At 39.7% G+C, this 13,342-nt stretch overlaps 1 protein-coding gene across 1 annotated transcript in view; it reads left to right on the top strand.

Annotated features, from left to right (window-relative positions):
• The first annotated feature begins 5,363 nt into the window (after positions 1-5,363).
• CDK8 (cyclin-dependent kinase 8) overlaps positions 5,364-13,342 on the top strand; it is a 40,029-nt gene continuing 32,050 nt past the window's right edge. Inside the window, exons 1-3 of the mRNA XM_010179202.1 lie at positions 5,364-5,390; positions 7,104-7,214; positions 8,972-9,112. Of these exons, the coding sequence (XP_010177504.1) occupies positions 5,364-5,390; positions 7,104-7,214; positions 8,972-9,112 (279 nt within the window). The remainder of the gene's footprint in view (positions 5,391-7,103; positions 7,215-8,971; positions 9,113-13,342) is intronic.

The following is a 13,342-nucleotide window of genomic DNA, read 5'->3' as shown; positions in this document are numbered from 1 at the left end:
TCTCCACCCAAGAGAGGGTGAACTTGTCCATCGACACTAGCAGTGAAAGCACTTTCCCAAAAGTCCGGGCACAGAAATAACTTAGAAGAGTACAATACTCATGTCAGAAGACAAATAATGGTTTCTTAGCAATCTTTCCATATGGTGAAAGGCAGCAAGGTAGTGAGGAAGACAAATGCTTGATTTGACCATCTTTGGCAAGTCTGACTCTCAAATGCTTTAAGAGTAGTGTGGTATGTAAAATGTAAATTGTGACCAAGTACTTTATTGAGCTATGTTATAGGGCAACAAATGGTATTCTTGAGAGATTTTGTATCAAGGGAATGTAGTATATTTGGTTCTGTTAAAATGGGACAAAGCTGCTGATTAAATACTAGGAATTGGAATCCTTAGGAATCATAGTATTTCCTGTGAATGGTAGAATTTGAGCAAGCTTGACATCCCATCCAGTGTCTGTCTCTTCTGGATTCTTCATCTACCTCCTTACTTTCAGGAAACTTTTAATAACACCTCTTCTGATACTTCTAATGTGTTTAGACGTAAGAGGTGCTAATAAATACTGACTTGCATGTGTGATCATGTAAAGCTCACTTGTTTTAAAAACCATGGAAATTAAAACCAGAAATGTACATTTTTCTCTCTTGATACTGTGTTGTCAGGCTTCTTTTTTGCAATATTTAGGACTTTAAAAATAAAAACAAAAGAAAAAAATAAAGCAATGATTTCACATGGTTGTATGCCTGAAGAACTGGAGCTTCAGAAGTGTATTGTCAGCTCCATAATAAATTCATAGAATGAGCAGTATTGTAACTTCCTTACATTGCCTTTGTAAGCTTTCATTTGAACACTTTTGAAAGGAAAACAGCATGTAATTTTAGCAGATATTTTGCTCTTTTTTAGTGCTGTGGATACCTGACTCATGAGAATATAAGTCTGTAAAATTGTATTTAGGTTGAAACAGACAGATCTTGAATCTACTGGACAGCAGCTAAGCCAACTTGGAATTTAAAAACTTGTGTAGTAAAATTTAGGGTTTAGTATAAATAACAAGCTTAAAGTTTTTGACTAGATCTTCAGTTTTTCATAGGAAACTAAAAATACTGATTTGAATATTTTTATATTTTTTTAGAAATTGTATTTTATTAATATGTAGTTGGGTGACACCTCTGCTCCTGCTCTTGCAGAAAAGCAAAGTGCACCTTCAGAAACAGAGCAAACTGCAAGTTAAACTTGTAAGGAAAGAATAATCTCTGAAGGCAGTTCCTGAGTCTCATTCTAGTAATGACTCTATAAATATCATTCAGCCTTTAAGCCAAAATTAATCATGACTAGTTCTTACCTATTTGTACTTATGATAATATTATCAGTTAGTTAGAATAGCTCTTCTCTCCTGCTTTCATTTTAGAGAGAGAGAGAGATGCTTTCTTTCTCTGGCTTTGTTTTGGCAGGCTATAAGTATTTTGGCTTTGCTTGCCCATTTCCCGTTGTGCAGTGGGCTCTCCCATCCACTGGGTGTAGGCTTGTGCTTTCTTTGCTGTGTTGCAGTTGGAAATAATCTTCTCTGAATTGGCCAGAACTGTGCATAGCATTTCAGATAATGTCTCACTACTGCCTATACTCATCTGTGTAGCAGTAGTTCCACTGGGATTTCACCTGTTACAGAATGACTACATCTTTGTTGGTTGTCTTCTGGTCTGAAAATCATCCTTTTGTCCATCAACCGCAAACTGCTTCCTGTTCCAAGTTTCTATTTCCTATTTACCCATCTTCTATCTTAAGGCCATGGCATGACCATTAGTATATGATTTGTTTGTTGCTGGATCACTTGGTGGAACTGATGTGAGCCTTTTTGAAACATGAAGTGATTAGATTTTGAATTTACACCATCAAACTAGCAAGTTTTTGCTTAAGTGAATATTTTCCTTGTTAGTGCCTATGTCTTTGTCTAGCCAGCTTTCTGACTGCCCTAAGCTTTGGAAGAAACGTGTTGCTTAGCACTTACAGGAAGGCAGTGAGAGCAACGCAGACATCAGAGAAATTCCTTATAGGTCAGGTCACCTGGCTAATTGCTCTGGCAAATGGGTCTGTGCTCGATTGTAGAGGTAAGCATGGCAGTATTGCAGCACTAAGCAGGTGACATTCCCTGTGGTCCACATGTAGTAGAAAGCATCAAAAGTGGGGGTGGAATGACATTTGCAGTAAAGGCAGAAATCCTTACTTACACAGAGTGCGATGTATTGAATGTGCTCGTTCAGTGCGGTGTCTTGGCTCATGAGAAGTGTCTGGTGGTGGAGAGCAGTATGGAAAATGTGGGAATATCGCTGGAGGAAGGAGATAGTGTTCATCAAGACTTGTGCTGAGTTCAGCTCATATTTGATGTGAAAGGTAATTATTGTTAGTGTCCCTGTGCAAGAAAAGATTTGCCTTAGTCATGTGGCTGTTTGCCAGGCTGCCTTAATGCAGCTGTTGATATTTAATAATGTCCTGTCTTACCCTGCTTTGTCCTTGTTTGTGAAGCAATTTAACAATTTCATGCATTGTTAGGACACTTTAATTTACTGTCCTCCACCTACCTCATGGCTGTGGATTGAATATTTCTGCTTTTGAGAAGGGAGGTGGAGGAACCTTAGTGTGAACCCACGACTTGCATATAGGGCTGCTGTTTCCCTTGTTGTGCCTTGAACAATGTTTATGACAGCAAGGGCAAGACCAGACTGGGACAATGTGGGGTTAACAACACTCAAGTCAAACTAGGTGTGTCAGCATCTTCATCAGATGCTGATTTGTATTTCTTTGAAGGTGAATTGGATCTCTCTTCCTTATAAAAGGTACCCAGACCATCTAATCTAAGAGAAACCTTTCTGCCTGTGGAAATGCTCTTGAATCATTGCATGATATGTAAATGAAAAGGGCAGTAACTTACTGAGAGCCAATTGTTTAGTTTTTGTCTACTTTCTCTTTGTGTACTATAGAACTGAACTAGGATGGAGAGAAGCAATTAGGCATCAGTCACTAGGCTAGAAGTGGTCTTTACCATTAGCAGGCGTCATGCTGATGGTCATATGGTGTTTCTTGGAGTCCACTTTGTCTCCAGTGAATTATGTCAGCTGCTGGACACAAGGCAAGTCATCTGGTAGGGATGGCATGTGGCATATGGGCTAGAGAGGTCTGGTTCATGGAAAGTGAGGTTGCTGGAAACGCTGTCTCCGGCCCATGTGATGTGTTATCATCTGCATGAGCTCTTTCTGTCCTTCAGACAGCGTTTGCGTTTGTCACTGCATTGTCACTGTCCTGGAGCATTTCAGCCTTTCCAAGACAGTGACTCAGGGATCATCTGTCATCACCACAGCAATAATTTCCTTATTCTGATGGTTTTGCCAATGCTTATTAGACAACCTGTTCACTGGGGTGCTTGCGGCTGTCTGGCTTTGACCAAACCCGTATCTTTTTTTTTTAGGCAGACTGAAAGAATGCGTAGATAATGGCAAAAAACAGCGGGAATGAGAAACTGAGCACATAAATGCACAAACCATAACAGCTGCTACCAGTGACAGCAACAGAGGCTAGAACTCCTAAAACATTGGTTTCGGGCCACAAAAGGAACCTTCCAAGTGTGTCCTTGAAGAGAGTCAACCAGGGCTTTGTAACGGATGAGAAGGAAAGCAGATTGCTGTAGATCTTATATGAGGATAGAGATTTTACTTGGTCTTTGAGAAGGCTGCTGGGACTCTTTAAAACTTCTGTGGGATGTTTAGAGGAAGGATAAAAGGCAGGAAAGGGAGTGATCATGGTGGACTGGGGAGGAAAAAGCACGGGAAAATGGAGAGGGCATAAAGGTCAGGTTTCCTGTAAGCAGGCTACTGGGCAGTGTGCTTGTCTGGCCAAGCTCTGTACAGGGTCACCACAACCCGTCCTGTGTCTGCTCTTAACTGTGTGTGCTCTGGGGGTGCATCTGTGACCTGCTTGCAAACTCCAAGCTGGGCTTAGTGGTGAGAACAGGGTGAGGTCTGCAGGAGCCAGATGCTGGGAATGCCACAGGTCTCTAGAAGCTGGATACAGGAGACATGTAGGTCAGGAGATGAACATGCACAGTTCTCCCTGGTAGCTTGTGTGTGACCTGCTAGTGAACTTCAAGCAAGCAGAACAAGCAAGCAGGAGGAAACCGAAATCTGGAGGGACCCAATGTTGAAGCTGGAACCTGGATGAAAGGGCACAATGTCTGGGCTTGTTTCTGAACAGGTGCAAGGTCTACACCCGAGTCAGAGGGATCTGTGAATGTGTCCATGTGTGTGAACTTTTAGCCTGATTAGATAAGTGGGATCCAGGCCAGTTGTGCTGATCAAGTTTTACAAAGGTACTGTTGGTGCTTATGTGGGTGCCTACGAAGAAGATAGTGCCCTCCTGACTCTTCTGGTACCTGTATGGCTGGTCTGTATTGTGTGTATGTCTATAGGAAGTGCATGCTCAGTTACTTGTACCTTGCTACTGTCTGGATTGGAAAACAGGGAAGAGCAACAGCCTGTCATCTAGCAAACCAGAAGGAGTGCTATGAATCTCAAAGACCCACAGGGTTGACTTACCCCTAGCAGAAACAAAGGAGAATTAGGTCTATGTTGTCTCACTGTACAGACAGGGAACCCTTCTGCTGCATTATTCAAAGTTTCTCATCTTTGTGTCATGACCTGGACTGGCTTTGGTGATGGTTTCTCTGTGTTTGCTGAGGTGAATCACATTTGATGTGAAGAGATTGAATTTTTTAAGTGGGTGATAGCTGCTACCTGGGGAATAAGGAGTAGGGCAGACTTGAAATGGGGCAGGAAGGGGTGAAGAGGAAAATTACATTATTTTCTAGATGGCTAACTAGTAACTACCTCTTTCATCCAGGAATAGCTTGTTGTGTCTGGTAGAGGTCAGACCACAAGAAATGTGATAAAATTCTGGTGTGAACGCATAGTTGCAGAACTGTCATGCAATCTTCTGGGTACGGGTAATTCATTGAAATGTTTAGCACAAATTTAAGCTGTGAATTTATGCTCATTCAACAGAATCCCTTGGTGTAAGGACTGGCACGATGTATCCTTAAACCCTAAAACCTCATTCACTGTTAAGAGGCTGACTCCCACTGATGGTCTGATGCTGTACTGGATCTGCCTGGGATGCGGTTAATCTTCTCCATAGCAGCCTGTATAGTGCTGTGGTTTGGATTTGTGACTAAAGCAGTGGTTATAACCCTAACCCACCAGTGTTTTGGCTATTGCTGAGCAGGGTTTGCAGAGCATCCAAGCTTCCTCTTTTTTCCGCTCCCTTTTGGGAGGTAGCCTTTGCTCGGAGACTGGCTGGGCATCGGTCTGCTTGTGAGACTGATGAGTTATTGCCGTTGCATCATTTCTGTTGTTTGGTGTGTATTTATTTTTTTTTGTTATTCCTTTTTTCTTCACTTACTAAACTCTCTTATCCTCACCCACGAATTTTCGTGCTTTTGTTCTTTCTCTCCCATCTGACTGAAGGGGGTTAGTAAGTGGCTGTGTGGGGCTTGGCTGCTGGCTGGGGTCAACCTACCACAGATGGTACCCACCTGTAATTGATTAAAAATTGCAAATAAGTTTTTCTTGGTTTTCCCTGTACTGATCTTAAGCTTTGTAAGAATTATAGGCACCTATAGGATTCCAAACTCCTTGCAGATCCTGCCTTAAAATTCTTGTGTGTAATGCTTTTACAAATGATAAGATTAACATGTTTAACATGCTGAAACGACTGCGTTCTGCATTGATCTGCCAGGGTTGCATTGTCTCCTCAACACTCTTGTCTTCCTGTTTGATCTCTTCCTTCAGCTAAAAGCTCTGTGGGCTGTAGATCCTCTTGCTCAAGAAATGCCACTCTGAAGACTCTGGGCAGCGAGTAGGGATGGGAGTCTGAGTCAAATGAAATAGAAAAGAAGGAAACAAACACACACAGATATCCACTCTTATTTTGCTATCTTGGCAGCAGCTAAAATGTTACCACATGTGGCAAAGGTATCAGTAGAAAGGAATGAACTTTCTTGTTTCCTCTATTATGTAGCAGGAAAATGTTTTATTGAAAATAGATGCATTCTAAAAAAAATTTTTTTGTTCTATATTCAAATAGTAGTTCAAATTGTCCTTGGCTTTTAAGAAAACCCTAGTCGTTCCTTTTTTTAAAGATGTCATCACTTCTGGCAGACTGAGCTGGCAGTAGTTGATCTAGTCTTGGGTAGCCATGTTGGACAATAGTTTGCTTAGTTTTTGTTTCTTTCGTAGCAATTGTGTGAGTACAGTGTAATTGTAACATTCAACCTACATTCAGTTTTTGTGCTACGTCTTGGCTATGTTTTTATTTTGGTGGTGGTGGTTAAAGCTATAGTTTCTAAAGCAGCTGAGCTAGTGCTGGGTCTGCTGTTAGTGCCGTCAGTCATTTCAGCTCAGGAACTTGGCAGAAAATCAATGCCTTTGTGTGTCTGGGATAGTTTTCTCTTGAACTGGGAGCTGTTTTGTGGATGGCTTCTGTCAGCACTGTAACTGGTGCAGTGTATGCTGTGGGAGGGAGTCAGACCTTCTTCTGTAGGTGGTGGTGACCTTGGTGATCAGTCGACTCCATCTCGCAAGCCACAGCTTGGTTTAGCTGACTGCGTCGACAGGCTCAAAATGAGTCATCCTGTTTAGCCTTGAATGACTGCCACCAAAATGCAGGGGTTTTGGATAATTGGGAGTCAGGAGAAAATTGGATACCCCAAATGGCTCTATCAAAGATTACAACCTATGGAAAAGGGCAGATGCCACAGCTGGCTGTTTGCAGAGTCTTCTTGATCCAGGATAACAATGAGGTTTACATAGAGTTCAACTTTTAGGAAATGAATAGGAAGTGAATGCCCTGAGGAGTTATGACCTGCTGTGAGCTTTGGTTTCAAACTAATGACTTTTTCTTTCATTAAAAAAATATGCTGTTTTCTATGACTTGCAGATTTCAACTTTTTATTGTTTGTATTGTAGAGCTGTAGCAAAGACTGTTAAAGGATTCATATTTCCAGTCCTTTTGCAGCTCTGGATGTGTGGATATAACTGTCGTGGACTTTCTTTATTTTGCAGTTGCTGCGGGAGCTCAAGCATCCAAATGTCATTTCTCTGCAAAAGGTGTTTCTTTCTCATGCTGACAGGAAAGTGTGGCTTCTCTTTGACTACGCTGAGCATGACCTCTGGGTAAGGTCAACTGTTTATAGGTACCAGGCTTAGAGTTTTAGTTGCAGAAAAGGGACAAGGTCAGGCAAGATGTATTGGTTTAAAAACAGTATTGCCTTTTGTCCCATGTTTGTTTGAAACGTTTTCAGTACTTAAGGAAAAGTAATGAAAAATGTTTGGTAAGCACGCTACACAGTTAATCTCTGACCTCTTTAAAAAGATAAAAATCGGTATTCAGCTCTCAGTAGATAGAAATCTAGTTAAATAAATGCAGATATAACCCTGTATTATAGCTAAAGTAGGATGCAGGAAAATTTAATTGTTTGAGGTGGATTCCCTTTGAAAAATTATTGGCTGAATAGGACAGCTTGGAGTTCTAGTTACATAGAATCATAGAATGTGTTGGGTTGGAAGGGACCTTTAAAGATCATCCAGTCCAACCCCCCTGCAGTGAGCAGGGACAATGTTACCAGATCAGGTTGCTCAGAGCCCCATCAAGTCTGACCTTGAATATCTCCAGGGATGGGGCCTCCACCCCCTCTCTGGGCAACCTGTGCCAGTGATCTATCACCCTCATATTGGAGAACTTTTCCTAATATCCAGCCTAAATCGACCCTTTTGGGTAGAGCAGGGATGTGCCTTTTCCTCCCAGGAAAGTCAAGCTTGGTGCCTGAAGCAAAGGAGAGCAAGCTGTATGGAGCTGGGCTGCAGCAAGAGAGGAATGGCTATTTCCCAAAGGGGTTTGAGTAGTTGGGTACCTAATTGGCACCCAGAATATGAAAGATCAGGAATGTAGGATGTCCATGTGATGGAAGTTTGGCTTTGGACAGACAAGATCAGGGCCGTTTTGATGATCACACAAGTGTGAGTCATTACAGAAAAGAAATGTGAATGCATGAAAGAGTTTGTTCTAGAAATTACTTCTCTCTAAAGGTGACAAACAGGGAAATGGTTACCATGACTGTGGCACACCTTATGCTATTGAAGTTAGTGGCACGTTGGTCTCAAGTGCTAAGACAGCATATCCTTTTGGACTCCTTGTTGTTGCTAGACATCATTGCCTGTGTTTTAACTTTTAGCTGTTAAAGGTTTTTTCTGTGTCTGGCTTGGTAGCTGACTTGCAGATGGACAGATACATAGCTTTGCTCTGTCAAAAGCTTACGTTTGAGAGTACTGTGCTTTAAGGATATAGTTAATAAAGAATGAATAAATGTGGGCTTCTAACTTAAACATTTAAAATACAGTTAGCAAGAATTTCTGTCTGTCATTAGGTGTTGAATATTGGTGTCATTCTTAATGTAGAAGAAAACCTAGAAGTAAAATAATACAAGAGTTAGGTATGTACTTTTAATTCTGTGCTGTGATATAGAAGATATCAACCTATCTTAACAAAAAGAACACCCAAATGAAAATGTCCATAAAATCTCCAAGATCAGTGATCTGCAAGGGAATTTGTTTTGACAGTTGTATTGGTTTTACATTCCTCATCTCACTGTGAGAGAGTGAGCAAGCGGCTGTGTGAGGCTTAGCTGCCTGCCAAGGTTAAATGACAGCAACAACTGATATAATTTTGAGAGGTTTCCTTGGACTAATGAGTATTTTACCTTGTATTGTATTAATTTTCTAGTACTTCAGGTTTCTAGTTCTGAAAATGAATTATGAAAGATTGAAAAAAACCTAAGAAGTCTGTGTAAGGAATTACTGGCAATTTTTTTTGTGTAATGCTGTAGATCAAAACATTAAATTTTTAAATGTTTATTTCTTTTTCTTCTTTACAGCATATAATCAAGTTTCACAGGGCTTCTAAAGCAAACAAGAAACCAGTTCAGTTACCTCGGGGAATGGTGAAGTCACTGTTGTATCAGATCCTAGATGGTATTCACTACCTGCACGCTAACTGGGTGTTACACAGGGATTTGGTAAGTGGATCTGCAATGGGTTTTAGCACTGGGATGATGATTGAGGGCAAGGAATGTGTTTTGTACAAATTGCTGGGAAACAAACCTTTGCGCTAAGGGCATGTACTAATAAATATATATTTTTATCCTGCAGTCAGCCTTGATTAGTTGAGCAAATTTTAAAAGCTGGCTGTGATCTGATGTGCTTATGACAGCGAAGTATATCAGATGGCTGTTTTCCTTTCTTGATTATCTAAATTATTTTTAAAAGCATTGGTTTAAATAACAGGCATCTTGAGGTACAGAAAATGCCTCTGGTACCACTGCAGGCAAGATAAATAACTAAATACAGCATATGTGTAGGTAGGAGAGAGGATGATTGGCTGTAAGAACTGCTGAAAAACAAAATAAGAACTCTAAAATTATCAGTTTTACTTAGTGGCCTTCGAAAGTTACCTTTCTTCTCATATTTATAATTATCATAAATATAGCTATTGCAACTTTTGGAGACTTCTGCAAATAAACTAATGTTTTTCCAAACTACAGTATAGGCAAAATACTTTGAACCTGAGTGAGTTTCTTATCCAGCAAATTCTATTAGATGTTTTAAACTGGTGCATCTCACTAATTCTTACATATTTGCCTATGGAATATGCCCATAGCTGGCTGAGCTGGTTCTGTCTGTTGTCTTAAAATCGGGTAGACAACTGACCCAGTTGTCTGTAGCTCTTATTCTTAGAATTAAATTGAAAAAATGCTATCGAATTATGATAATATCTATATTTGATGCTTCTAATTACTGAAATTTCATTAGTGCATGAGAGTATCATTAGTTTGACCTTTCTTTCCCATGAGTCAGTATTACCAGTGCTGTTCTGTGCTTGGTGCAGTAAGTCTGGCTTCCTTATTACTCTTCCAGAGTCACGTTTTTGTCTTTGAAATAGCTTTAATAGTGTTCCTGGAAATGTAGTCAGTAACTTATTTGTCTTCTATATTCATGCCCAATAAATGCTTTTATGGATTGCCAGTCTCTGTTTAAACTGATGGGAAAATGTTTGTCATTGATAAATAACTTTTTCAGAACTGAAATACAAGGAAGCCTTGCTTTATTAAAATAATTGTATGAATATTGTTCCTAAATTGCTCCTAGTTTTAGAAATGGAGCAAAAGCCGCAGCACTGAGGGAAGAAGAAAAAAAGTTGTGGTGGCTTTGTCATAACTCATGAAATAGCAGAGCAAAATATAATGTAGAAATATATAGTGCATGTTACTACTTAGGCACACTTTTTTTTTAAACCAAAATGTTTTTGTACTTAATGTACAGTAATGTCTTACTCTAATGTTCTGCCTGCAGTAGTACTTGTCAGTGTATTTTTAAGAGGCATACAGAGAACAAATGATCTATCATCAAGAATTGAATTTTTCTGATGTTTTACTTTCCATACTTTCAGGAAATTTATGAACTTAATTGAGTTTAAAAAGAAAACCATGCATGTTGTTAACTGGATGGCTCAGGAGATTGGTAATTTATTACAGAGCCTTTCACATCTAGGTCTGTAGCTCAAGTACAGTCTAAGTTGGCAACTGTGAAAAACTATTACCGTCTCATTTTCTGACCTATGTGAAATGAGTTGGTGGTCTCAGTCCAGCATGAAGTTTTCTTCCAGCAGAAAAACCACCATCACAATTGGCTATCTTTTGATAATCTGAGGAAGAGACCAAAATCTTGAGGCAGAGACTGAGAGGTCTTCCCACTGGAGCCTTGTGAAGCTGAGTTGGTGAGAACCCCATGAAAGCTGTGCAGGGGCTGCCTGTGCTGCCTTGTCTGTGGAAACCTTTGGGTTTGTCGCTTTGAAACCATTCAGTTTGAGGTGAATTTAGAAGTCATATGTTTCATGCAGGAGAAGAGACAGAGCTGTATCTGTCAGATACTTTCTTCCTTTTATCAGGGTCCCTGGGAATAGCCTGAGTAACAGAATCTAGTGTTTCGTCTTAGCCAGACAGGGGCATACTGGTGCAAAGTTAAGCTTGCAAGTTGTGCAATAGCACATACATGCTGATCCAAAGCAAAATAACTGTTGTTAGTGCTTGTTCTTAGGTGTGGATTTCTGTTCCAGTATACCTGTAATATTAGCCTTCAGGAATATTGTTGTTAAATCATGATTTTTATCTCCTGATTGGGTGGCTGAACAGATTCATTATGTTTCTCCTACTGTGCCTTCAAAATGATAGGTGTTTCAGTAGTTACTGTATGTTTTATGGTGTCCTAGATTTAGATGTGTACAGATTCACACAGAGTTGTTTAAGTAACATGTTTGCATACATTTCATACACTACCTATTATAAGAGTGATGGTGCTTGGGGATGGTAGGAAGCTGCAGAGTATAGTACTTTGGCAGCCAAATCTATTCTTTGCTACATCTCTCTCAGGATAATTATTTTTTCAAAGGGTAAGAAAGCTCATCTCTTGGGAAAGTAATTATCTTTCATCTAAGTGCAATTTTATGCTTTTGGAGTTTTAGGGGTTTTTTTTAAGATGTCTTAATGAATTTAGCTTTTAGGTAAGTAATGTTTTGGAGTTTTTTTGAGATCTCAACTTGTATAATCAGAAACAAAATATGGCACCAAGTTACTCCTTTTTTGCTAGCATCCACAAACCAGGCAGTAAAATTTAATGGCTATTAAGATAACAAACTTAGACCTGAAATTTGTCTTCATAATGATGGAATTGAGGAATGTTAATTCTTGTAAGATTTGTATAAAGAGATTGTGTTCTGTATGAATACAGTGTACAGTAAAAACTGTAGGAAGACAATAATTGTCTATTGTGTTTTTTCTAGTTGTGCTTTCTCTTTTACAATGGAAATGCATACAAATCTTAGCAATAACTCAACTACTTAAGGAGTTAACTCTTTGTTTTATTCTTTCACTGGTTACATGAAAGCCAATTTACTGTTTCCATCAGAGCAGGGGTGATGTTGATTGTATTTGTTATCTTTGAATACTGCTGTGCTCGAGTAGTTAGCTTTTCCGTAAGTCTTTGAAACATGCCGGTGAATTTTTTAAGAAATAAATGCCAGTCCTTTTAAAATTTCTTATTTGACTTTCATATTCCTCAACTTTTTTTAATTTCATGACTGAGAGCAATTGAAATCAGATTGTTTATTCATGCTCTGACTGTAGCAGGAAGGAAATAAGAACATTTCATGTAATTACCACAAAGTGCATCAATTATAGTTTTAATAATATTTTGAATTCAGTTATCAAGCCTGCTTGAAACATACTGCATTTTGCTGATTTCTTTTCCTAGCATTTTTTCCACTTTATGATATTCAGCTATTGGACTTCTTCCTTTACTCAAAGTTCTTACTCTACACTAAAAATAAACAGAAGCAGAAGACTGACCATAGATCTGTTTTCATCAATCTGCAGCCTCAACAGCAAAAGAAAAGAGAGGATGGGCTTTGCAGCATGCTTGGAAGATACTACTTGGAGGATAACTTCTACAAGTAATGGGCTCAAACTAGAGATCCCTTTGCATGGTGCAGCAACTTCTGTGCCACGCCTGTTAGCACTTCAAGCTGCATCTTCATTTAATATTAGTTTGTAGTAGTCCTGCCCACACAGTCAGGATTCAGTCTCAGCTAAGAGATGACCACCCCTCCACTGGTTTTGTATGGTGCTGGGAAGAGTAAGCTGCAATTTAAATTAATAATAGATTTTGCACTGAAACTGAAATCCCCCAAAAAAAAAACCCACCCACCCACAAACGAAGAAAAACTAAACTAGAAGAAGTCTCACAGCTTTTATTTGTAGTACTGCAGCTGAGACACTATGATGAAACATTTTTTGTTCCCAGATTTTCAGACTAAATTCCCTGGCCTGTTTGTGCGTTGTGAGTGGGTGCTGACCAGATGAATTGCCACTTGGCAAACCAGGTATGGAAGTGGGTAACACAGTGCTGGGCTCCTGCATCCTATTCCCCTCCTCCTATCTCTCACCAGAGGAATGACAATCTCATAGCCTTTGCCAATAATATCCATGTCCTAGTTAATCTGGGATTGTGTTGCTGTGGGTGTGTCCATTTGCAAACTAGCGCTAGCCCGGTATAATGCAGCCTATTTCCTGCATTCCTAGTGTGCAGCTCAGCTCAACTACTGCTATAGGACAAGTGCTGTTTTTTTAATAAGCTTTCAGGCAGACAAGCTTTAATACAGTTGGAATGTAGCTTCCTGGGACCTGGACTTTTCC

Source organism: Mesitornis unicolor, unplaced genomic scaffold, assembly GCF_000695765.1.
Source record: "Mesitornis unicolor isolate BGI_N332 unplaced genomic scaffold, ASM69576v1 scaffold26712, whole genome shotgun sequence".
Classification (NCBI taxonomy): domain Eukaryota; kingdom Metazoa; phylum Chordata; class Aves; order Mesitornithiformes; family Mesitornithidae; genus Mesitornis; species Mesitornis unicolor.
Note: the sequence above shows the minus strand (reverse complement) of the source record. Positions and strands in the feature narration are given on the sequence as shown.